General features: G+C 40.1%; 3 protein-coding genes across 3 annotated transcripts; 2 read left to right on the plus strand and 1 right to left on the minus strand.

Annotated features, from left to right (window-relative positions):
* Positions 1-356: 356 nt before the first annotated feature.
* On the minus strand, positions 357-5827 carry bbs12 (Bardet-Biedl syndrome 12). Its single transcript, XM_054791694.1, has 2 exons — positions 5256-5827; positions 357-4832 (listed from the first exon to the last, which is right to left on the minus strand). The coding sequence occupies exons 1-2, from the start codon at positions 5271-5273 to the stop codon at positions 3039-3041; spliced, it is 1812 nt and encodes a 603-aa protein (XP_054647669.1). The 5' UTR covers positions 5274-5827; the 3' UTR covers positions 357-3038.
* Positions 5454-8687, plus strand: cetn4 (centrin 4). The gene is made up of 5 exons (XM_054791697.1): positions 5454-5771; positions 5958-6113; positions 6180-6308; positions 6479-6616; positions 8476-8687. Exons 1-5 carry the CDS (start codon positions 5769-5771, stop codon positions 8563-8565), a joined length of 516 nt encoding a protein of 171 aa, XP_054647672.1. The 5' UTR covers positions 5454-5768; the 3' UTR covers positions 8566-8687.
* A 13508-nt stretch (positions 8688-22195) lies between these two features.
* On the plus strand, positions 22196-26203 carry il21 (interleukin 21). Its single transcript, XM_054792521.1, has 6 exons — positions 22196-22327; positions 22413-22454; positions 24861-24974; positions 25054-25092; positions 25889-25969; positions 26055-26203. The coding sequence occupies exons 1-6, from the start codon at positions 22196-22198 to the stop codon at positions 26079-26081; spliced, it is 435 nt and encodes a 144-aa protein (XP_054648496.1). The 3' UTR covers positions 26082-26203.
* The last annotated feature ends 712 nt before the right edge of the window (positions 26204-26915 follow it).

Consider the following 26915-nt stretch of genomic DNA (forward strand, 5'->3'; position numbering starts at 1 on the left):
TTAGCCCACACCACACCACACCGGCTAGCTACTAGCCGACTAGCGCCTGGCTTCTAGCGTCACCACACACACGCTCACAATGCCTCAGGCCACTAGCGAAAGGTAATGCTTCGTATCGGGGCCGCTGCTACTGCTACTGCTGCTGTGTTTTGAAGGAAAAGTTAGCGCAAGGTGTAGTCTTCGTTTCTGTTTTGCAATGTGAAATCAACGCGCCCGGGAAAGAAGTTCCAGTAATGCTTAAAAAGGACCAAAAGACGGCAAAATACTGCAAGTATGACACGTCATCATGAATGAACCTGTTAGCACATGGTTACAACATGGATATAAAACCATAAAACCTTTTTGGAGGTGTTCTAATAGCGGTCATAAGTGTATCCCATGACATGCAGTAATGAGCTGTCTCTTTTTATATCTTTAGAATGCACAGAAAAGAGATGTCTCACATAAGGGTTGTGAATGATGGGCAAAATTCCAAAAAAAGTGTACTTGTCCTTTAAAAGGCAAACATAAAGAGTTCTAAAAACAGACTTGAGAATTCCATTTTCAACTCTTCAATTAGAGATGGACCAGCACTGACGTGTCGCATGCCACACGAGCGTGTGTGAATTGAATAAGTACCCTGGTGACCCTTGGCCTGATGCCACCTCTTTCAGGCCTTCTAGTATCCCTGAGCTGGCCGTTTGCACAGCTGCGCACGCAGCACCAGCAAGGTGACCAATTATTCAAGAGTAAGAAGGATTATCAAGACATTTCTTCCACTGTAGACCATGGTGGCGTCAAGTCAGTAAAGATTTACGCTGTGTATCAGGTTCAGCATATAACCTCAGCGCGCTCTCCTTGGGTGTCACCTGTTCCCACTCTGCAAATGTGACGAGGGCCTCCTGCTTGTAACCTTTACAACATTTAAAAACCAAGGAACACACAGCTTGACCAAAACCTTGCAGCACAAGTTATGTTAATTGGTACTAAGTGATACTGCCTCTTTGCCTTTCAATGTCAAGGACTTCTACGAGTAGGATTTGGACTCTGGATGTACAGTATGCTTTCTCAACAAACATTCCCAGTGACGGTGTTGGAAGATCAACTGGCGCTTGTCTCCCCCATGTGGTAAACATTGGTAGTCATGGTTTTGGACCCGATCAGAAAGACCATCCACTTTCCCTGCTTTCCAGTCAACATTATAAAAAACTAGGGCTGTCAAATGATTAAAAACTTTAATCAGAGTCACAGTTTTTTAATTAATCATGATTAATCACCATTAGCAGCTAGGTCTGAAATATGCCCATTTTTTTTTACTGTATTTAATGAACATAAAGATAAATGACAAGATTATATATATTTGTATGTATTAACAGCTCCAGATGGACAGAATATGTCAATCAAGCTAATAAATACCATACAAATGTAAAAATCACAAAAAAAACAAACCCTATGCTCTTTAATAGTAGCAGAACATTTCAATCATAATTTAAGTCTTTAGTATGAGCAATGGGAGGTTGTGTTCAAAGACATCACGTAATTTAAGGTAAATACTTGTATTGATTGTATTTTCCAGCATGTTCAAATATTTAAATGTAGCAAATTGTGCAATCGAATTAAGAGTTGCGAACTGAGTGATGAGGATATCAACTTCATGGTTTTCTTTATCTTACCGTTTCTTACACACACACACACACACACACACACACACAAACACGCATTATAAGGACTTTTTTGTGATGTTCGGACTGCTCCTGAATGCATCTCGCCTTCTTGTAATGACAATGAGGAAGTGTCGTTCCCAGGATGAACGTACGAGAGACGTGTGCGAGTAGGAGATACATACAGTATGTGGTGTTGGAATTGTACTGCTGTTGATGCGTTCAGGTCAGAATGAAGTTAGAAAAGAGCAGCAGACTCTGTGTGACTGTGCTTCCGTTTGCCATCATAACAGAGGCGTGCTTGCACTGGTGCGCATGCGTTAATTACACTACAACATTTAAAGTAATCAATTAAATAAATTAGTTGCCGCCGATAACACTTTATTTCTGACAGCCCTATGAAGATCTCATTCTAGAACAAGAGTCGTAAAAGGTATCAACATATTTCATAGCATGACTGCTCTGACGGAACTTAGCACGGTGGTGAATAATGTATTGTTTGTAGGAACGTTGAACGTAGTCCTCGGTTTCGTTATAGCAAAATAAATGGCCATAACTCACATGCACCCCTGACTTGCGTGTACATTTGAGTCTATTGTGGTTTTTCATTGATATATGATATTCAAATATGTAATATACAGTCATCCCTTGATTAAAGCGGTTAATTGGTTCCAACTGTGATAAATGAACTGTGATAGTTAATACATTGAATATTTTCCTAGTTTAGAGCATAGAAAAAAAACTGTTTGATTTTCTAAATACAGTTTTTAACATTACTAGAGCCATGTAGACATGAAATAACAACCCTATAGTTACCTTTACACCCCTATTATTCATTTTTTTCACCACATTGCAACACTACTGCAGGGACTCGAGACGGCCGCTAGCTGGCGAGCTAACCAGTTAGCCTCAAGCTCATTTCTTCTAAACTTAAGAACTTACCACTTCCACACGAGATCGGAGAGAGAACTTTTTTTCCCCACTCTATCATGTGAGACATGCCATGGCTGACGTCATGTAGTGTTAAGCTAATGTAATGTAATGTAAGCTAATGTCTCAATGTTTTGTGTCACTACTGCCGCCTAGTGACCACAATACTACATACCACTTGTATTTACATATGTTTTGGCTAATCATAGATCAAAGTCTACCAAGAAACAGCCACCATTAATGAATTAATTTCTGAAAAAACACGATCCAGCGAGGGAGCGATAATCAAACCGCGATATTGCAAAGGACGACTGTATCGATAAACCATGATAGACTCGACTAGATTCCCGTTTGAAAATGTAAATAATGTATTTATCGTTTTTAGCATTAGGTATATTGCGTACAAGGTTAACCCTATCTCGGACCACAGTATGTAAAGTGTTTGTCCATCAGACTGTGATCCCCAAATCATAAAAACATTAGATCTGCTTGTGCGCCGTGGCTGCTTTCATCCACCCCAGTAATGACCTCGGCGTCCGTCTGCAAGACCAGCAAAACCAAGTCCAAGGCTCTCCTCCATGCTTCCTGCTTCACGCTCAGGTTGTCGTAGACTTGCGCAGGTTTGACCGACCTCCCAGCTGAGGGCCGAGAATCCAGGACAAGTCGGGACAATTCTGCGGAAACACTACGATCTCCGTTAAAGTCTTGCAGCTGTTGGTTGACTGCAGTCCTGGCTTGGACTTGCGAGATCCCGGAAGAGTTCGCCATTACGGTGGACAGATAGTCGATGAAACCGTCTGCCATGAGGTGCAGCACAACGCCACGGAAGGAGTTTGTTTTTTGCTCAACATTGGCTTGCTTTTGCAGGTGACAAACACAAAGCATCTCAGTGACTCCAGAGCCGGGCAACACGGCTTTGTCCTTGAGGGCGTGGTTGAGCCGATATGCACAAGCCCAAAAGCGGTCCTCCAACACCTGCAGCTTCCCGTGTACGAAGCTGGTGATGACGGCCGTGACCAACTGAGTGTTCCCGCCGGTGTAAATATTGACAGATGTCCTCTGGTCTCTCTGAATTTCCCTCCATGTGCCAACCTTGACCCCGGTGCCGATGCAGTGCTTGCTTAGCTGTGTGGCGTATGTGACGGGAACAGCTCCGGTAGCCTTCGCCATCTCCTTTATAATGGACGCCCTAACCTTTCCCACTGTAAGTATACGATTCTTACAGCAGCGCTGAATAATGACCTCGCTGACAAGCCCACTAACCAGCACCAGGTCCACTTTCAGGTGCAACAGAAGTGCCAGAACCTTTTCCATCCACTCTTCCTCTTTGCTTACACTGGACAAACGTGGCTGGTCTGCGACACATTGCAGACCTGTAGGCCTGTTAAAGCCAAGATGGCGGTAAGCGTATGATAGATCTCCGCATATAAGAGCCGCATTCAGCAGCGTGTCCTGTAGCTGGTGTGCAACCAAAGACTGGTCAGCGTTGAGAAGAACAACGCAGCCTGGAGAAACATGAGCATGGTCTTCTGAGAAGCCCGGCAGCACACAAGTCAGCACTTTGCTAACGTCAAAGGCAAAATGCGTGTCCTTTGGGGTATTTTTCAGCTGCATACAACTGGCTTGGATAACTAGATCCATGGCATTGTCGCAGCCATGCCTCAGTCCTTCTGCAAGGTGTGCAGTGTCAGGAAGGTGAGGCTCCAGAACTGAAACACTGTCAGGATCCGTCTCGCAAAAATGGCGACTTAGCTTCATTTTCCTTGCTGTTTGTCCTTTGGGGGTCATGTGTGAGTTGGACGGTGCCTTTGTGATGCGTTTCTGCGGTGGCTGGCTTGACGGTGACATGCAAAGATCCTCAAATGAAATGCTGCTCTTTTTGCAAACATCGACACACACATCCATGCCCTCCGTCAAAGCTGCAACGATGTGAGGCAGCGAAACCCCTCTCTGCAGGCACACCAGGGCTGCACGACCCCACGCTCCCGCCAGGAACAGCAGGCATCCTGACCCCGTGCCATAAACCTTGTGGTGGGCTTCGACGGTCTCATAAACCAGCTGGCCGATGGCACAGGTGGGCTCCAGGTTTTCCAAGATGCGCAAACATGAGCCGACAAGGATGGACTCACCGCTCACGTCGTCCTGGATGAACTTGAGCTTCTTGCTGGGTCCCAATGAGGAATGTGCAGTAGCCGCCAGTGCCAACAGCTTCTGCAATCCAACATGCTGCCGCTGGTTTATTATTGTACTTCCAGTCATTGCCTAAAAAAATGTAACGATATATTGTATTACCAGGATATGCATTCATGTGTTACATAACATCTGATTGCTGATTTGTTTTACTTCCAGTACCTTTGATGTCAGTTTCTGAATATGTCGCATCAATACACAAGACTAGAATAGATTTCAGTCTTACGAATAAACATTTGTATTGTCTTAATATATTTATATTTCACAATCATAGATGCTATGATTGTTTAGTTATGACAAATAGGTAACGAGAGCGTCATTGTACCAAATGGAAAACTAAGCTAAGCTAACATACAGTACTTAGTGTTTCGGAGTAACAAAAAACAAACAAACCAAAAAAAATATTTCCACACTTAACCGGGTGGGAATTAAAACCCTGCACATGACGTGCTCCGAATATTAACAAATAGTCTTCTTAAATATAAAAGATACTACCTTATTTATGTTACACATCCATTGACCGTTTCCCCAGCTCCAGCGATCACTCACTACGCATGCGTCGTTTATGTGGTTGCCACGGAGACGGCGGAGCTCCACAACGATTGGCGGACCAACCTATTACCCGCCTACCTCCTTATACGATTGGCTCATGTGGTTACGTCACGGCCATTTCTGGATCCTCATTGGTTGTCTTGTCTCTGCTGGGAGAAACTACCACTTGTTGAATAGTTTGTTGTGGACGTCCACAAAACAACGATCGCCTTACCTTGACGACTGAATAAAGGCTCAACAAACACAGGACGTTACGCCATCCGCGATAGTCCTCGACAGACGCCACGAAGACGATCGATAATATTGCATTTGTGGTCGATTGAAGAAGAGGGTTCGAGATCGTGATCGTCACTCGTGAACGCATCTTTTTCGCTAACTTCCGGTGTGTAGCTGGAAAGTTGCACTGTTTGTTGGCAGCTTTGCATCCACTCAAGTTATCCCGGGAAACAACTTTAAATGGTATGTTTTTCCCTTGCGTGTATGTGCAAGAGTCGTATTTACTCAGTAGATGCATGAATGTGTGTTGCTTTGAGACTGGGGTGGAAGCTAACACCAGCTAGCATGACGGTAAAGTCCAAACTGTCTTGTTTGTGTCTGCTAAAGTAACATTAGCGTTCGTCTGCTGCTTCGCTTGTGTGTTCCCAGGCGTCATCTTACCGAAAGGCAGCCCCGTCGACCAGCCATAAGAAGAAACCCGCTTGTAAGATTGAGCTGAGCGAGGAACAGAAGCAGGAGATCAAGGAGGCTTTCGACCTCTTCGACACCGATGGCACTGGCAAGATTGACGTCAAAGAGCTCAAGGTGACTTTTTTATATAAAAAAAAAGACAACAAAACTTGGACCTCAGGTGTGTTTTTGTTGTCCCAGGTTGCTATGAGAGCGCTTGGCTTCGAACCCAAGAAGGAAGAAATCAAGAAGATGATTGCAGACATTGACAGAGAAGGTTCTGGAACAATCGACTACAACGACTTCCTCTGCATGATGACTCTGAAAATGGTAAACTCAGTAACAACACGTTTGAGGGTGCATTCACGCTCCACCAGTCGCAGCGGGCCCTATACGGGTGGTGTAGCTCCAAACATAACATCAGCACAGCACCTTAATACGTTACACCAGGTTAGTGTGATCGGCACGCAGGCAATGAGGCAATGTTTTCATTTCTCCAGAGTGAAAAGGACTCCAAGGAAGAGATCCTGAAGGCCTTCCGACTGTTTGACGACGACTGCACAGGGAAAATCTCTTTCAAAAATCTGAAGAGAGTCGCCAAGGAGCTGGGAGAGAACCTCACAGACGAAGAGCTGCAGGTACACTATTATTGTCGAACGCACAACCGGTACAATAGAACCTTACAAATCCATGAAGATATCAAAGTAATAATAATAATAACACTTGGCAATATGATACAAAGTGTGCAAAAGTGCCTTATTATGTTTTCACTTTCTACTTCCAATGATGTTAATCAGGCTAATGTAACAGATGCCAGCCAGTGAGGCTGTGCAAGTGTACGTTGGTAAACCTCACTCCCTCTACCTTAAGAGCTGCGCTGAACACGCGGTCGACAGTCCGAGCTTTTGGCCGTGTGGTCAGCGCTCTCATCTCCCAATGTGAAGGTCCTGTGTTCGAGCCCCGGTGCGAAACAGGGCGGGTTTGATGAAATGATTGCCCCCTAAACCTAATAACTGGTCGGGCCACCCTTAGCAGCAACACTTGTGGATAATGGCTCTCACTGTGGTTCGCTGGAGTCCCAAAGCTTTCACTTTTTCCACACAGGGCCATGTATTAGATTTTTTTTCTCCCTTAATAATAATAAGATTCATTAAAAAATGTGTTTTTGTGTTCAGTTGTGTTGTCATTGATTAATATTTAAATTAGTTTGATTTGAAACATTTAAGTGGGACAAACATGCAAAAAAAAATCAGTAAGCGGGCAAACACTTTTTCACACCACCGTACAGCTGATCAACATTTTAAGACCAGTTGAAAAAAATGCAAGAATGTACACTTTGCACTTTTGTGTCTTAAGGCGGTTCTACGCTAGACCTGCCATGATAGCAAATTGTGCTGGACGATAATTGTCCTACGAATGATTGCCGATATTTTATTGTATTTTTATTGTATTATATTCTTGTCATTATTTTGAGACCATTTTTCATGAATGTAATAAAAAATACAGCATAGTAATGCGAGTACACCATACCAAAGGCAATAAACTTTATTTTCTCGGGAGTATTTAACATTGTAATTGGAATGTCAAGAGCTTTTAAACAAACCAAATGAATGAAGCCAACAAACAACATAATAAAATAAACACCCCAATGAAAATTAAATGGACTCTTAGCAAAAATGGCACTTAAATAAAAATCACAATCACAATATTTCTGATTTTGAGTCAGTGTCACTTTTGTTATTGTCTGAATATTGACCAAAAAAATAACGGAGAAAAAATAACCCGGAAATACTCTGAAGTTGACACTGTGTCCATGCGGACGTCAGCTTATTTGCATATACACTTCCAGGGCCCAATGAAATCCTTTTTAATTTTTTTACTTCAATTTTTTTTTTTACATTTTACACTTATTTTACCAGCATAGAGTGTCTACTTTTATGTGCTTACTTGACTTTTTACTACAACATCAGCGGGCATTGTAGAACTCGTATTCATTGACAAGCGGTAAAACACACCATGGTGTAAACGCGCTCATACAGCCTGAGTCGCGCACACAAAGCTGCACTAGCATGCTCTGCTAAAATGAGGCTAGGCCTCGCTAGCTTCCATCCACGCGAGAGGGGTTTGAGTTTTTCCGCCAACTTTTGCCAGTGCTTCAGGTCAGCGTTTCGACATGTTTAGTTCGGGAGGCTGCATGCTAGTGCTTGTGATGAGATTCCGCCACGATGGAGCGGTCCGCCAGGGAAATATTTCCCCACACAAACGCTCATTCTCCTCACGATGACAGACAGCATTTCATTCACAGTCAGTTTCCACGAGATTCCGCGTTTAACAGTAGATTCCCTTTTTGTCGGACAATTCTACGTCATTTACGTTTACCGCGGTGTAACATTTTGTCGGAGTTTGGCCAAAGTACGTGTTTTGGATGCACAACGAGGTGGGGAATCACGGCAATTGAAATGGAAGTTCCACTGCAAATGTTGCTTTGCTCCTGCAGGAGATGATCGACGAGGCGGACCGAGACGGAGACGGCGAAGTCAACGAGCAGGAGTTTTTGAGGATAATGAAGAAAACCAACCTTTACTGAACTCGACACCGTCTGATTCTGTGCCTTCTGCCCCCCTCTTTTTTTTTTCCTTTTTAAAAAAACACTTAGTTTGCTTTGTAAATAGATACTTCTACAATGTTCTGTTACCTTGACATGTTTTTCTACAGTAAAATAAAAGTTTTTTTGAACTTAAATGTAGCAGGTTCACGTCTTAAACACAAATGAAGGGATTTGGGTTTTACCTTCTAAGATGAGACGTGCAAAATGCAAGACTTTTGGCTATAATATACTGCAAAAATGTCACGTCAGCAGAAGTGCAGAGTAGTCATGATGAAAGCTGACTAATTCCGAATGTCACTCTCACTTCACGCCTGAAGCCATCATGCAGAGAAAAAGATGGCGATTATGTCTCCTTATGAGAAATACAACACCGATGACAATTTAGCATCCATCAGCGGAAGTCTGCTTTGGGCCCAAACGTTGTCGTATCACACAGGATATCGTCGTGACGTGGTTTTCCGAGGCGTACGTTTCACATTGTATTTTTATTTTTTTATTTAGGATTTCTTCCACTGTTGTTGTGAAAGTTGCAAAATAGAAGTTTGAGGCGGAAAATATGACGATTTTTTTGTAGGTGAAATAAAAATGGCACAAAACACTTAAAATACAGTTGTGTTCAAAATATTCAACCCCCACTGGCGGAAAGGGTTTTAGGAAATGAAAAAAACAAATTGAATCATGTTTATGATGAAATCTTACAAGGACTTGTCAATTAGCTAAATGCAAGTAAAATTATTCAACCCCTTAAAGATGACCACTCATAAGAACCGAGGTTCCAATCAGGTGTTGAACACACCCGTAGATGTGGACAGAACCATAACAAGCAACAATCCAGCAGATTTCAAACGCCTGCCATACTCAGCTCCTTATAGACGGTCAATGGTGTCTTTGCGACACGGTGAAGTCCAGGGAATGGTCAAAAAGGTCAAGAGAGGAGGTAGTTTCTCTTCATACAGTAAGTAGGCCTGTCACGATAAAAGATGAATCCAACGATTAAAAAAACAAAAGGTCGATGATTATGACGCCCTCGATAAACTGACGTGATGTATGCGTGTGTGTTTCATCTGCCACACAGGCTGGATGACGAGGGTTCTCTCTGCATCTGTCTGTGCGCATTGGTTATATACTGTAGTGTTATGAATGGAGCGAGTGGGCCCTCATCTCATTCAGCCTCTTTGTAGAGGCGGGGCTGCTAGTGAGTGGATACAGAGGATTTAGCAGTTAGCTTCGTGAGGCAGCATACGCAAACCTAAATGAAGGCACAGAAGCAATGGTTTCTGTGTAAAACAGTGTAAAACAGAATGAGCAACGTGAGCGCATGAACACCGACGACCGACACGGACAGTTTTCTCAACTGGGGGGAAAAAAAAATACAGATGGAGATGCCTCGGGCAGCAGAGCCTTCATCCCTGACGTGCAACACATACTGAGGCGTTTGGTCGGCAAATATAAACAAAACAGTGCAAGATGGTGCACAGTCACAGTGTTGCTGGCTACATTGCAAAAACAAACATACAGGCAACTTCTGTGTCAAGCTAATGTCTCACACAGGTACACCGTACACTATACTTGAGTACCATTTAGTGGTTCAAATGTGAATTACACCTTATGACAATTAATGAAAAAAATGGTCTCAGAAAATGTCGATGACATCGATTATCGACAACAATTTGTAGCACAATTATCCACCATCAAAATTGGTACTGTTTATTGGAAAAACAGAAGTACGTACAAGGTTCCTTTGCATTGCTAATACTCAGCAATATTAACACACACACACACATATATATATACATTTTATGTTTTTTTTCACAATTATTTTACTGTGTATATTAAATTATTATTTATTTTTAGTTGCTTTTTTTTTCCCACTGGATTCACAAACTAATCTGCGTCCCGAGCAAGCACAAAAAACACAAAAATATTTAAAAAAAATGGTAAAATATGTATTAAATTTTTTTATATACTGTATATACAGTATAAAAATATGGTAAGTAGAGAAGCCTCCTATGATTTCTTTAAGGATGTTTTGTGACAAGAAAGTGACGGAATTCCTTTGAAAAAGTGAAAAAGTAACCGCGTTGTTTTATCATTAGCAATCACAGCAGACGTACGAACTGATCAACTTTTTCCAGTGAAAGTTGGATGTTTATGTCAAGCGTGCGTGCGTGCGTGGCCTTTATCACTTCCACCGTCCCGTCGCTTCGCTTGTTATTCCCCCTCCAGCTGTGGTTTTGCATCTTCGCTTATTCCTCCCACGGCTGTGCTCCCGTTGAGCCGCCAATTTCCAAAACAGACTGATTGATTATTATTAACCCTTCAGAGAAAAGGTCAAAGATGTGTCATATGAAAAGTAGACAACCTCTTTTTCAGGCTAAGCGAGCCCCCCTTCAGTGAGGAAAACTACAGTAATTAAGTCTCAGTAAGCCTCGACGACGCAGAGAGTCACTGCCGTACGGTATGTTTATGCTTATTTACTTTTCCTTTTCTCAATTCATGTAAACAGGCTAATATCATCTTCGGCTTTATCATCACTTATTTGATTCTAAATTTAAATATTTTTCCTTAAAAACAAGATGGGAGTTGAGTGAAATCCTGTTAAATGCCAACAATCCCAAGGCTTCCAGTCAAGATGATGAAGTTGGGGTATCTATCTATCAATCTATCTTGAGGACAGGCCTCTTGGATTGTACATTTTTATGGATATGAATAAGCATATCTCATTTATGATTTCCTCCACGAACAGGCATGTCATTATTACAAAACGTCTATCACAATTTTGAGCCTTTCCAAAGATGATAATGCTCATTGTTTGATTGACAAAGACCTAATACTATGGCCTAGTGTCTAAAATAAACAAATGTTCCCGAGTCATTTTTAGTCATGCTTAAACTTTTTTCTCACTTCCTCTCTCTGCCAATTTTCCCTGTCCTTTTCTCTGCTGTGTGGGGCAGCGGAGTCCTCCGCCCCAAACTGAATACGAGTGGACCTGTGTTTATGTTTCTGACGGCATACTCCCATAAATGACTTCGAACTAAGTTTCGGCCTCGGCGGTTTGGTTGGTAAATACGAGAGTTGCTGGAGAATTAGTTACACCGATGAGGCGGAAGAATACTTAATTGTGTGTAAGTACACTGAGGAAGAATGTCGTTGCCACCCTCACCAACATTGCCCCCCCATCATGCCACCCAAGTACAAGGCGGACTCTCCCGGTGGCGCTGCGCCAAAGAAAAGGAACGCCACCACCATGGAAGGAAAACCGGACTTCGCAAAAACGCTGAGAAAGGCAAATTCCTAGGATAAAGATCACAAGTTTGAAAAAGGATCTGCTCATATGAAAGACAGTGACAGCTTGTCATCTTTTTTTTTTTTTTTTACAGTAATCCTTCATTTATCGCAGTTAATCAGTTCCAGACCCGACCGTGATAAGTGAATTGCCGCCAAGTAGGATTCATTATTTATAAATGGAATATTTTAGTAGTTAAAGCAAAGGAAACCTGTTGACGACACAAATACACTTTAACATTATTAGAGCCCTCTAGACATGAAACAACAACCCTATAGTCACCTTTACACAACTATTAGCCAATGTAGCAGACATAAGAGAAAATAAGACATAGAAAAACAGTTTGTGACCCTCTAAATATGTTTTTGAACATTAGAGCCCTCTAGACATGAAATAACATCCCTATGGTCACCTTTACACCCGTATTACCCAATATAGTAAACATAAGAGAAAATAAGACATAGAAAACCTGTTTACCCTGAAACTTTAAATAATAGGAAATGTTCGTCTTGCAATATTATGACTTCATTCACATAATATTCAAAATTTTCCCCCAACCCCATTTTAAAAAAACAACTTTTTTGTTGGTTTCTCATAAATTTATGACCTTTAAAAAAATACAAAAAAATACAAAAATTACTTTATTAACTTCGGTTTGTTCCTCATAATATTACAATTTTAAGAAAATAAAATCTTTTTTTCTTTAATACTTCAACTTCATGATACTAAAACATTATTTTTCCTCATATTATGAGTTCATTTTCATAAAGTGGCAACTTTTTTCTCATATGATTTTTTTCTTAGTATTCTCATAAACTTACAGCAATTTTTTTCCATTTGTTTTTTGTTTTTAATTTTCAGCTATTTGAACTTCCTTCTTGTAATATTATGACGTTGTTCCCATGATATCTCGACTTTACCACTGTAATATAACTTTTTCACAACACATTTTATTTTGCCTGTATGTCATGATTTATTCCAATATTGTTTTTTTCATTTTGTAATTATTTTTTTCTTATAACTTTTTCCCCCAAGCCAAATTTCCAAAAATGAGAACTTTATTTTGTTTCTCATAATATTACCACTTAAAAAAACAAAAACTTTATTCTTTTGTGCCTTTTTTTGGTTGTTAGAATCCGACTTTTTTCCCTAATATTCTGACTTTATTCTTTACTAAATTATTTTTTTTTCATTTTGGCTGTTTAAACTTTCTTCTTGTAATTTTTTTTCTTAGAATTAAGATTTTATTCCCCTAATATTTTGACTTTATTTTGTAACATTCAAACTTTTTCTGTAACCTAATTTTCCTAAATGTATGAAAAAAAAGATCAATTCGAGAATAAAGTTGTAAATTTCCGAGAAAAAATGTCATAACATTACTTTTGCCCAAGGCCAAAGGTCACGTAGGTCCCACCTTTTCATAGCTGTCTCAGCCAATGTCTATTACGACGGGGTATTAAAATAATCTGAGATTTCGATAATAAAGTCATAACTTTATGTTACCGCATTGCCTGAGACAGCTATAAAAAGGGGGGACTTACATGACCTTTGGCCTTGGGCATGTGGAGGGGCGGGGTAAGGAAGGCGGACGTGAGAAGGGCTAGACGTGCTAATCTGTTTGTGCTCAACTGCTCAATTTTGATGCTGCGTTATAAATATAAGCTTGCCTGAAGCAAGTTTCCTTCCTTCCTGAAGACCTATGCTCTACTTTCCCTCTGACACGTGTGACACCATGACTTTTTTCTCATAAATTTCTGACTTTATTCTCGTAAATTTATGACTTTATTCACGTAAATTTACGGCTTTTTTCCCGTAAATTTACGGCTTTATTCATGGAAATGTAAGACTTTTTTTGGCATAAATTTACAACTTTATTCTAGGAAATTTATGACTTTATTGTCATAAATTTAGGGCTTTTTTCAGGTAAACTTATGACTTTATTCTTGTCTTTTTTTCCATAAATGTACGACTTTATTCTCTGAAATGTAAGACTTTTTGTCGGAAATATGTGACTCTACTGCCATAAACTTAAGACTTTTTGTTGTTGTAGATTTACCACTTTATTCTCGTAAATTTAAGAATTTTTTTGTCATAAATTTGCGAGTTTATTCTTGAAATGTGATTTTTTTTTCCCCCCAATGTGGTGCTAATACCCGTCGTAGATTCTCAAAATATCACGGCTTTAACATTTAAATTTTATGCTGTTATTTTTGTAAAATTACAATTCTTTTCACGTTAGGTTGCAACTTTTTTTCTTAATATTTTCACTTTGTTGTTGTAAAATTACTGCAGATTTTTCCATTTTTGCTGCTGTTCTTCCTTTTAATTTTCTTGTTAAATTTGATTTTTAGAATGTGCCCCCCGGGTTTTATTTATGTATATACGTATCTATGTACAGTATCTACCTGTCATGAATCCAGGCTGTTTTGTTTTTCAGGATTTTCCCAGCTAAGCATTCAGTTGTTGATATTCTAGGAAGTTGTGACTGCATTGATGTACGGTGTAAATATGTTTTGTTATTCCTGTCGTGGCGCCTCTAAAGGGCCGCGGAGGTGGCCATCCCCCACCCCCGCCGGCCCGCTTCCTGTGCGTTTACAATCATAGCGCTCACCTTTGCTTTTCACTGAAAATCACTTTGTCTTCCAAGCTTGCTATGTCGACTTGGATGGATGTTCAGATGCATTATTTGTAATCTATTTTAAAAATCCATTATTCATTATTACACATTCCAAATGTTTTTACATGATGCGTGCATTGCAACGTGCAGGGGTAAAAGTGTTACTGTGAGGAAAATGATATCAATTGAGGCAGCACAGTGGACTAGTGGTTAGGATGTGGGCCCTTACAGTCGTAGACGGAGGGTTTGAATCTCCATAGGAACGCCTCTGTGTGTTCTACTCATGTTTTCCTCACGCTTGCGCAAGTTTTCTCTTCCCCACATTCCAGAACGTTAGATGCGAACGTTATGTTCATCCTACGTGGTGGTGGGAAAGATGGGCAAAATACGGGAGCGTCCCAGGGAAAACGGGACGGTTGTGTCGTGTAAATTGTCCATAGGCGTGCATGTGAATGTGAATGGTTGCTGGTAGGTTATGTTATGTGTCCTGTGATTGGCTGGTGAGCAGCCCAGGGCGTACCCCGCCTCTCAGCCAAAGTCAGCTGGGATAGGCTCCAGCTCACCATGACCCTAACGAGGACAAACACTATTGAGTTGTGTGTGTTTGTGTGTGTGTGTGTGTGTGTGTGTGTGTGTGTGTGTGCGCGCTTTCGTAAATGTTACAATTTGAGAAGCTCTTTGTGACAAACTGTTGTTGAGAGTTGTTCGTTCAAACAAACCCCCTATGTTACCATGGGCACAATAACTAGAATATAATGAGTACTGATACGCGATACCACTGATTTTGTTTTCCTGTCCGAAACAGAGTAAAATTCAGGCTGGTATCGGCAATACCAACAGGCTAATACACAACAGAGGATGTGGTATTTTAAGGAGTAAAATAATAAAACCGTAAATCCCACAGACGCATCTTTACATCTTTTACGTTTTTTTTCGCGAGAGGCAAAAAGCACACTCGTGGGTGTCACTTTTAGAGCAGTTTTGAGGCATAAAAACGGCCACAGGGTGGCAGAAGTCCATTTGATAAGAGCTCGGCATGTGAATGTGAATGGAAGAAACACACTCGACAGCAAGGAAGATGTGGAAGAGCATGGAGGAGCGTGCAGGTTGCGCATTGTTGGGAAATTTTAATGAAGAGCTGCTAACGGAAGTACAGTGTTCCCTTCTTTATCGCGGGGGATAGGTTCCCAAAACAGCCCGCAATAAGTGAAATCTGCGAAGTAGCCAACTTTATTTGCAATTATTAAATACAGTCATGGAAAAGATGATGACACCAGCCTTGTTTCTTCAGTTTCTTGTTCATGTTAATGCCTGATACAACTAAAGGTACCTTTGTTTGGACAAATATAACAATGACAACAAAAAGTAGCTCATAAGAGTTACATTTTTTGGCAGTACAATGCTTTAGCCATTCATGTAGGAACTTAAGTGATTTGGGTTATTATCAGGAAAAGCATGGAAGTTGCCAGATATCAACTCCTAAATGAAACTCTTGTTATCATTATATTTGTCCAAACAAATGTACCTTTCGTTGTACCAGGCATTAAAATATTGCCTGCCGCTCCTGCCGCCATCCTCCTCGTCCTACTCCTCGAACCAAAGATTCATTTAGCCGGTTAGCTTATTTTTCTTCACAGTTGGCGAGTTTCCTATTGACCACAACAGGAAACAGCATGAAGGAGACTGACAATGGTATACATCCAATCAAGACGCAGAACACAACAGGCAGGTTCTCCCGTACCCAATAAGGATTAATTGCACTTTAAAAAATCTGCGATGTCGTGAGGGAGCACTATCCATATTTCAGTATGCATCTGCACATCACTAAATCAGGTTAGGGGTTTTTCTTCAGGATATTTGTACTGGACAACCTTTGGTCCAATAATTAAAGAAAAAAAAAAGTTGGCAGGCCCAAATCCATTTTTTTTTCATACTCCAAAAAAAAAAGAAAAAAGAAAAAAAAATACTTTCATCATCAACCCGTTGACCTTTGTGTCATGTTTGTGTCATCGCTGCACAAGTGGGAAAGTGTTGAAGTTCTGTATTGTGTGTAACACTCTGACCACAAGCGACTCCCGATGTGTGTGTGTGTGTGTGTGTGTACCTCAAGTTTTTCGATCACGTGAAGAAACATAAGTTTCCACGCTTGAAAAACACACGTTTGGACATTTTCATGCAACAAAATGTCACACTTGTAGGTTGAGTTTTGGCATAGGTCATCTTAAATAAAAATGTTTCAAAAATATCAAAAATAAGACTGCTGTTAAATGTAATGAAAAACATAATGCAGCTTTGATAGTGTTGATAGTGACAGTGTTTCACTTACTGTAGGTTTACAGCTTTAAAGTGTTTCTAAATCTGATAGGACACCAAGGTGTGGATCACCACCAGAATCTGACAATAGAAACAATCCATGTTGATAAAGTGCCAACAGGAAGTTGCATAACGCAAACCTCCTTTTACGTAAATTCCACTGAACGTAAAGAATTTATGTAAAGTTTTTGCATCGTATTACGTAAGAAATTCCATGTAACGTAAAGCGTCAAGTCAGTGCAAGTTCAGAAATTCGATTTGAATAGCTTGCGGGACAGGGACAGGGAAACATTTTCCATGACTAAGAGTACACTTGGTGACGCCTTCTGACGCTTCACGCTCTCATTGGCTGATTATCGGGGCACCGCCTACGCTCTCATCTCATTGGCTGATTATCGGGGCACCGCCTACACTCTCATCTCATTGGCTGATTATCGGGGCACCGCCTATGCTCTCATCTCATTGGCTGCAGCGCGTACGTGAGTTTGTGTGAGAGACAGGCTTCTCCCTTCAACCGCCCTTCCTCATCGTAGTCGCCCTTAAACTAGTTGATTGTTTTTGTTTTTCAGTTTTATTCATTTACAGTAATCTTATTCATTACCTTATTTTATACTGGAATGTTACTCTACTGTTTATGCTAATGTTTTCTTATATTTTCCCACCATATTTGGTGGACTTTGAATATTTTGAAGGCCCAAAAGGGTGAGTTTGGGAAGATCTTGGAACGGATTAGGCTATTTACATGTATTTTACGCTTCGTATAACATAAAAACCCTATAACGTAAACGTTCTCGGAACAGATTATGTTGTAGGGGAGTGTACTGTCCAGTCAAACCTCGGTTTTCGTACGCCCTAGTTTTTGTATGATTCAGTTTTTGCCTCAGCTTTCAGACAATATTGCACAAAAAATATGCCTGTTTAAGCAAATTTTACATATTTTTTTGCCTAAATGAAACATTTCAAGCAATAAAACTGACTAAATGAAGTAAAATACAAATATACGGCAAGAGCGCAGCGACTACTCATCCAAGAGGTCACAAAAGACCCCACGGCAACATCAAAAGAACTGCAGGCCTCACTTGCCTCAGTTAAGGTCAGTGTTCATGAACATTAAGGGTTGTCTCAATTTTGCCAGAAAACATCTTGATGATCCCCAAGACCTTTGGGAAAATACTGGTCTGACAAGACAAAAGTTGAACTTTTTGGAAGATATGTGTCTCATTACATCTGGCGTAAAAGTAACGCCACATTTCAGAACAGTAAAATGTGGTGGTGGTAGTGTGAAGGTCTGGGGCTGTTTTGCTGCTTCAGGACCTGGAAGACTTGCTGCGATAAATTAAAAAATTATCAAATGAATTCTGCTGTCTAGCAAAAAATCCTGAAGGAGAATGTCCGGCCATCTGTTGGTGACCTCAAGCTGAAACCAACTTGGGTTGTGCAGCAGGACAATGATCCAAAACACACCAGCAAGTCCACCTCTGAATGGCTGAAGAAAAACACAATGAAGACTTTGGAGTGGCCTAGTCCAAGTCCTGACCTGAATCCTAGAGCATGACCTTAAAAAGGTGCTTCATGCTGGAAAAGCCTCCAATGTGGCTGAATGACAACAATTCTGCAAAGATGAGTGGGACAAAGTTCCTCCCCAGCGCTGTAAGAGACTCATTGCAAGTTATCACAAACGCTTGATTGCAGTTGTTGCTGCTAAGGGGGGCCCAACCACTTATTAGCTTTAGGGGGCAATCACTTTTTCACATTTTGTCATTGACTAATAATTACATTTGTTTAATGATCTGAAACATTTAAGTGTGACAAACATGCAAAAAAAAAAAAAAGAAAAGCAATCAGGAAGGGGCAAACACGTTTTCACACCACTGTATGTTGGGTCATAGGAGTGTAAAGGTGAGTATGGGGTGTTATTTCATGTCTAGAGGGCTCTCTCTGTGTTAAAAAGCCGTATTTACAAGGTTGTAAACAGGTTTTCTACGCTCCAGCTACGAATATGTTCCATTTATAAGGAACCCTACCTGGCGGAAATTCTCTTATTCCGGTCGGGTCTGCAAACAATTAACCGCGATAAACGAGGGATTGCTGCACATTTGAAAATGTACATTTTGTTCATATATTTGGGTTTCTGGAATGGCTTCATTGGATTTACAGTATTTCCCATGGGAAAACTGCCTCGGTTTTTGTACGCTTCGATGAATAATGAAAAGGTAGGTACTTATGTTATGCCACACAAATGTCTTCTTATTAGTAAAAAAACAAAAAACAATGACGGTGTATGAATTTGGGTCAGGATGCACGGCGGCAGGGGAAAATTCTTCTGATTGTTTGTTTTTTTTTTCTGTGATGCACAAGAGGGAGAGGGACTCCAGAGAAGACGGGAGAGTGAGAGGAACTCCCACCTTCTTTTTCCACTTACGCTGACGAAGACAACACACGAGACACACAAAGGGTTTTTCTCATTTCTCAGTCTCACTCTCACTTCCGTCCGCGACTGTGTGACGCTGACGCGGGGCTCGTGGCCGAGGCAGCACCTCTTGAATTTCCAAAATCAATATGACGTTTGAAGGATGGACGCGGCAGTCGACCATAACCAAAGGTCAAACTGTGAAAACATAAACATAAGGTGAAAAAATGAGATACATATTAGCTAATAAACAGTTGTGCCATGAGGATGTTAGTATTAATGTTATTAAAATTGTTATTGAAATGTGCTTCTGTGAGGTTTCCTTGAAAATTTAACCTCCAAATCCTGTCGGCTTTGAGGCGGTCGCTTGGCAACTCAAAAAAATTTCAGCTCCCTCCAGACTTTCAATGGAATGGAGGTCCAGAGAATGGCTAGGCAACTCCAGCATCTTACCGTGCCTCTTCTGAGCCACTCCTTTGTTGCCTTGGTCGTATGTTTTGGGAATGATGATCCATCTACGACCCATCTGCCAGGAGGGTCTCATCTAAAATTGTAGGGTACACGGTCCCGTTCATCAGCTCAACGCAGGTCTTCCTGGATCTTCCCTGTACCCAAAACAATGTTTCCACCTTCGTTTTAAACTGAACGAGTCACGTCCAGTCCACTTGATGCCAAACAGCGCCATGTTGGTGTCCTGTGACCACATCGAGCCCTGTCTGAGTCGTCGAGGTGTTTTCATGTCAAACATTCAGATGGGTCTGTACATGTGTCTTCTTGAGCAGGGGACCTCAATCCATGACAGCAAAAAGTCGGACTTGTGCTTTTCTTGTTGACTGTGCTCCCAACTCCCTTGGCATCATCAACCTGCTCCACCCTTGTTGTTCTGGGCTGCTGCCCTCACCATTCTCACAATAATCATCCTTACTCTAATCTAATCTTGCAAGGAGCTCCAGAGCGAGGGATGATTGCACCAACAGTCTTCTCTTGCGCACCTGATGCTCTTGGAGTCCATTCCAGACTTGTGCTTGTTTGTCTCCTATCTTGAGCTTTATCCACAGGGACAGGACGACTGTGTGTACTTCATGGATCAGTCTGCTTTCTGGTTGGTAGGGGATCAAATATTTACAGCAGGGACATCTAAAGTGCAGCCCGGGGGCCATTTGTGGCCCGTGCCTTTTTTTTTTTTTTTTAAAAGGGGCCCACAGCACATTCTAAAAATAGAATTTAAAAAGAAAACTACAAAAATAAATAGCAAAAACAGATCAGCATTAATTCTGCAAGAATAAAGTCTATATATTAAAAGAAAGAAGTTGTAATCAAATGAGGAATGTGGTAATTTTTCATGAATTGACGTCACATTGCCGAAAAATTCTAGTCATTTTAGTTACAAAGTTGAAGTATTAAAGACTTTAAAAAAAAAGTCATAACAAACCAAACTAAATTTAATTTTTGGAAAATTACATTGCAGAAAAAGTTACAATGTTACAAGAATAGTCACAGTAGTTAACAGAAGTCAAAATATTTTGGGAATACAGTCATAATTTGTAATAATGAGGAAAAAATGCCTTTTTAGTTTTTAAGTGATAATATAAGAAAGAAAATGCTAAATAAAACTGTATTTTTTTGGGAAATTATGTTGGAGGAAAAAGTTACAATATTATGTGAATAAAGTCCAAACATGATGGGAATACATTTGTAATATGTGGAAAAGAATGTCATTTTAGTAGCGTAGAACTGAAATATTAAAACCAAAAATGTTTAAGGTCACAAGAATGAGAAACAAAACAAAATAAAGTTGTGTTATAAAATATATATATTATTGAATTATATTATGGTAATTAAGTCAAAATATGGAAAAAAAATTCTTAATATTGAGATGAAAAATGTAATTTTAGTAGCAAAGAGTTGAAATATTAAAGGAAAAAAATGCTTTAAAAAAGTCGTAATATGAGAAACTAACAAAACAAAGTTGTAATTTTGGGAAAATTACATCGGAGAAAAAGTTATGTGGTACTAATGGGCTTTTTCAGCTACATGACAAAGCTGAGATGCAGTTATTTCTTGTGTTTAAGTGTTTGCCACCTTCCTGATTTATTTTTTATTTTTTTGCATGTTTGTCACACTTAAATGTTTCAGATCATCAAACAAATTTAAATATTAGTCAATGACAACACAGCTAAACAAAAAAAACATCAGTTTTTAAATGAAACTTCGTATTATTAAGGGAGCAAAAAAATCCAAACCTACACATCCCTGTGTGAAAAAGTGATTGCCCCCAAACCTCATAACTGGTTGGGCCACCCCGTTTATTATTATTTCACCCACTGTTGTCCTCGTTTGGACCTGGATATTCCGGACTAGTCCACATTGCATGTACCATATACATGCAATGACAGATTTGTAGTGTTTGTTCACAGTCATTTGTGGTGTTTTTAGAAAAGAATTCTTAGTAAAATGTGACATACACACGAGCAAAAATGATCCAATGCTCCTAATAAACAATACTACTGCCGACATTACAACTACTATGAGTTTCCTGTTACTGTGCAGGTGGGACAAGAAGCTGAGGGTACGTGCAGGCAACAACGCACCAATAACGACCACCTCAACCCAGATACTCTATGACCGCGACTGTCACAGGTTCACAGCGAGAATGGGAAGTGGCCTCTTCCTGCCGCCCCGCGCTCAAACAACGTCGTCACGCTCGCACCTACGGTGTGCCGCGCGTGCGTACACACACACACACACACACACACACACACACACACATCTTGACACCACACAGTGGTGACTGCCAGTGGAAAAGAAAAAGTCATTAGTCATACAAGTTTCTGCAGCGTTCCAACTCTCACCGGGTGGTTTTCCTGCGTCCTCTGGGATGAGTATAAAAAAGGCCAGCGTCAAGACGGTTGGCACCTTCCAGAAAAACATTGCATGAATGAAAGCTAAACTTTGGCTGATCCGCTAGCCCGCCGCTGACAACATGAAACTACTTTGGTGTCTTCTAGTGCTCTGCTGCTGCTCTTCTTTGGCCGACGGGACCGGCATGACACTGGAGAGGAGAAAACTCGTAGAAGTCTTGGAGCAACTCAACGAAGTCCAAGAATCCCTGCAGGTAAGCGCACCCGTTTAGTGGACATTCTGTTGGGTTTAATGTGGAAAAAGTGACAGCGATGACATCTTAACTGTGTGTCTTGCAGCACAGACAGCTGCTGGTGAACACGCCGCCACAGAACATCGAGGTAAGTGCTACTATTATCACTACTATTACGCCGCTAGCGATGGCCGCATTTATTATCTGCGGCTGATTAGTCATCGTTTCGCTCACACTTTAGTGCGTAGGAGAGCATCAAATGACAGGGCGCGCAAAAATAAAAGACCTAATAACCTAATAAAATGTAAATCAATATAAAAATATATAAAATTTCCAACTGTTAGGTGTAAGAAACCTTTCCTGTTGGGGATTTAATTGTATAAAACTAATAGTCACAATACAACTTGTATTTGATTTGTTTTATTGTTATTATGTTTATGCATTTTTCTATTTTATGTATTTTTTTATGTATTTAATTTTAGTTTTTATTTTATTATTATTTTTTCATTTAATCCGAAAAGAAATGTATTCAACTGTTAGAACGTGTAAGAAACCTTTCATTTTGGGGATTAAATGGATAAAAACTTATGGTCACAGGACAACATTTATTTGATTTTATTATTATTATTACAATATTCATGTAATTTGTATAATTTTGATTTGTAAATCATTTTTTGTATTATTAAATTACATTTTATTCATTATTATTTTATTTAATCAGAAAACAAATATGCGGATTAAAAAAATTATTCAACGAATAGGTGTATGAAACTTTTCCTTTTGGGAATTAAATAAAGGATACAATTAATAGGCACAATGCAACATGTATTTCATTGGTTTATTATTATTTAGATATTTGTATGTATTTTTTTATTATTTAATATTATTACTATTATTTAATGTAACCACCAAAAAAATACGGAGAATTAAAAATATTTCCAGGGGTAAACCAGGGTACAAATTCCAGTAACTCAATAAGTAAAAAAATAAAACGCGTTCTGGTAAAACATCGACAGAGGCATGCATCAGCCTCAGTCAGTACCACTTTTTCCAACAAGATCAGATAATCTATGAAAGTATATCATAATGATAAAATACGACATACGGTGCACTTGACAACCACATTAAAAGATGCAAAACATTGCTTGTCATGCTTGTTCTCTCTTGCCAGGCGTCTGCGTCAATCAAAATCGAGAGGCAGCTTCCTGTTATGGTTTTTTGTTTCGTTTCTGTGTTTTCAACAGCTTCCGCTAACCTCTCGCTGGAGAGAAACGTGATGAGTAATCAAGCAGCGCGTAACGCTTCCTCCTCCCCCGTGTGCACCCTCATACTAGATGGTCCATGCAAGGAAACCAGAAAGTAAACAAAATGAGGGAAAAACAATCAAAACTGAGTCAGTCATGTATATATTTTGTAAAATGCATTCAAAACGCCTCTGTATCCACTCACTCAAAGAGGCTGAATGAGATGAGGGCTCACTCTCATTCATTCCACTACAGAACCGACAGATGCAGAGAGAACCGTCTTGTCATCCACAGAGAGACGAGCAGATGAAACACACACCCATACATGCACATGTCAACAATTTATGGAGGGCGTCAATATTAGACTTTTTTTTTTATTAACCGTTATTAATCGATTTATTGATTATCGTGACAGGCCGAAATACAAGTGATGCTTTATAATTGCAAGTGCCATATTTCGTCAACTAAAATAACAGGTTCTCCTGCCATCAACAACAAGTAAGACAGGTTAGTCTTTATAAATTCACAAAAAAGAATGGTAGCAATAGAAATGTGCAGCCTTCCAATTTGAATGTGCCACAAACATCCGTATAAGAATAACGTAAAGTAAAGTATGAAACGTAAGTGAAATTAGAAACTGGGCTCATTCAGCGGATCACGCATGAAGGAAACTTATCACAAGTATGAAAACAGGCGTGTGCAAAGTGTAGGCCGGGGCCATTTGCAGCCCACAGCTGTTTAAAAAAATAAATAAATAAAAATTATTTAACTAAAAAATAATAATAATAAATGGAACAGAAGTAATATTACAAGAATAAACAAATTATTAAGAGAGAAAAGTAATGCAACAAGAGAAATAAAAATTTTACAAAAATAACATCTTAGTAGCATAAACAAGGGTGTACAAAGTGTGGCCCGGGGGCCACTTTGCTGCCCACTGTTTTTTTTTTTTTATTTTATTTTTTAATTGGTCTACGACACATTCTAAAAATGTTAATTATTTAACAAAAAAAAAAAAACAGTAAAAATAAAAAAGAATAAAATCTAAATATTTTGAGAAAAAAATAAAATTGATACTAATGTTTTTTCACCTGTAGCACACACTTATTTCTTGAAATGTGTACCACTTAAGCAAGCTTGTTGCTGCATGGAGCACGTCATCACTTGCACACCAATATCAGTAACCGGCAGGGGAAAAAAATGTCATTTTTTTGCCAATATCAGCCATCCCTACTTGAGAGTCGACAAACTTTAATGCTTACTGATGTGTAAAGACATGATCTGATCAGTCCCATCTCGTGTTACCGCAGGACTGCTGCTGTCTGTCTGCGCTACGATGCTTCCGAGCCAACTTGCAGGTGCAATTCAACGTGACGGAAAGAAAAGAGGAGAAGTTCTACAGGAGCCTCAAGCATCCCATCACTGTAAGTCCAGGGCCGCACGGTGTCACAAAGTAGTGCTGTTTTGATTCATGACAAACGACACTTGTTTGGTGCTTTTCAGGAGCGAGGCCTGGACTTCTGTAGGTCGGGAAATGCTATGGTAAGGAAACCAGTTCCTTGTGTGATTGTGATTAGGGCTGCAGCTGTCGGATATTTTAGTCATGGAGTATTCTACTGAAAATGTTTGCAATGAAGCGAGTAATTGGAAAAAACATTTTTTCTTGGTTAAAGGGAGAGTTTGGATTTTTTGATATGAAGTTGTATGACAACCCCATCAGCAGCGTAGTACCTCAACTGTGACCTACCCCCCAACTTGGTGCCTTAAGTCCAGTTCTGGTCAGATTTCGGTGATGAACGTAGTTCCAGGTAGTCGCTGGTGTTCGTAAGGAGTAAGGAGTTCGGCTTCTCAAAACAATATATGTTTGAAAGAGTAATACTCCTCGAAAAAACATCAGACCTCACAAATCGCTCTGCGTTATATTTGTCTCCCGCCGTATCCCTGTGCACTGTCGCCTCGCCATTCTTGTGTATGTGACAAAGACGCTCACATCTTCTTCCTCAGTGGAACACACACGTAAACAAGACGGCCGCGGCGCTCAGTTGCACGTGTAACGTATGTAAGTGCCGTGTTACAACAGATACACGTCACGGTGTTGATCTTGACGTTTAGCCACATTTTCTGTCTGTCTCTTTCGGTGCCTTGGCGTTTTATCCCGCGCCTTCAAACCTCTGCTTCCTTCTTTGTCCTCTGCGTGTAAGAGATTCCTCGAGGCAGGAAAAAATCCTCAATTAGTTTTTTTTAAACAAGGTACTCGAATTGTTCCAGTAATCATTGTACCCCTAATTATGATTCCACTGAACGATCCATGTTGATGAAGTTGAATGCTTTCTTTCAGCCAGACTGCAAAACCTGTGATTCACATCCCAAGGAAAACGCTCGGGAATTTGTCAACAGGCTGAAGTCTCTTATTCAGAGGGTAAGTGACAAGCACACAGACAACATATACGAATTATATTATATTACGTATTAAATGATGTATGATCTCATTCGTGTCCGTTTAGGCCATCAGCAGACTGAGCCTGAACTGAGCAGAGAGAAAAAGTTCCAAGAAAAACCCAAGAAGACACTATGCTGAGGCGCCGCCAAGCATTCTAATTTATTTATTTATTTATGGTTTCTGAGGAACAGCTGCAAAAGTTTAACATTTAAATGGGAGATTTTTATACTATGTATAACATCACCTTGATGACTTTTGTTGACATTCCTGTAGCTATTTAAAAAATAAAATCTATTCAGTTTTAAAAAGGTGCAATGTGAGAGTCATTGCATGCTGAGTGCGACAAATTCATACAACCCCTGGCAAAAATGATGGAATCACCAGTCTTGGAGGAGGTTCATTCAGTTGATTAATTTTGTGGAAAAAAAGCAGATCGTAGACATGGCACAAAACTAAAGTCATTTGAAATGGCAACTTTCTGGCTGTAAGAAACACAAAGAAAAAAAAATTGGTGGTCAGTAACAGTTATTTTTTAGACCAAGCAGAGGGGAAAAACATGATGGAATCACTCAATTCCGAGGAAAAAATTATGGAACCCTGAACACACCACTAGTACTTTGGTGCACCACCTCTGGCTTTTATAACAGCTTGCAGTCTCTGAGGCATGGACTTCAATGAGTGACAAACAGCACTCTTCATCAATCTGGCTCCATCGTTCTCTGATTGCCACATCAGCTTTGCAGGTTGGAGGCTTCTCATGGACCAGTTTCTTCAACTTCCACCATAGCTTTTGAATTAGAGGACATGACGTTGACCATATGTGTCTTTTTTTGCTCTACGGCAAGATGCATTATCAGCTTGAAAAATGATTTCCTCATCCCCAAACATCCTTTCAATTAATGGGATAAGAAAAGCGTCCAAAATG

This window comes from Dunckerocampus dactyliophorus, chromosome 11 (assembly GCF_027744805.1).
Source record: "Dunckerocampus dactyliophorus isolate RoL2022-P2 chromosome 11, RoL_Ddac_1.1, whole genome shotgun sequence".
Classification (NCBI taxonomy): Eukaryota; Metazoa; Chordata; class Actinopteri; order Syngnathiformes; family Syngnathidae; genus Dunckerocampus; species Dunckerocampus dactyliophorus.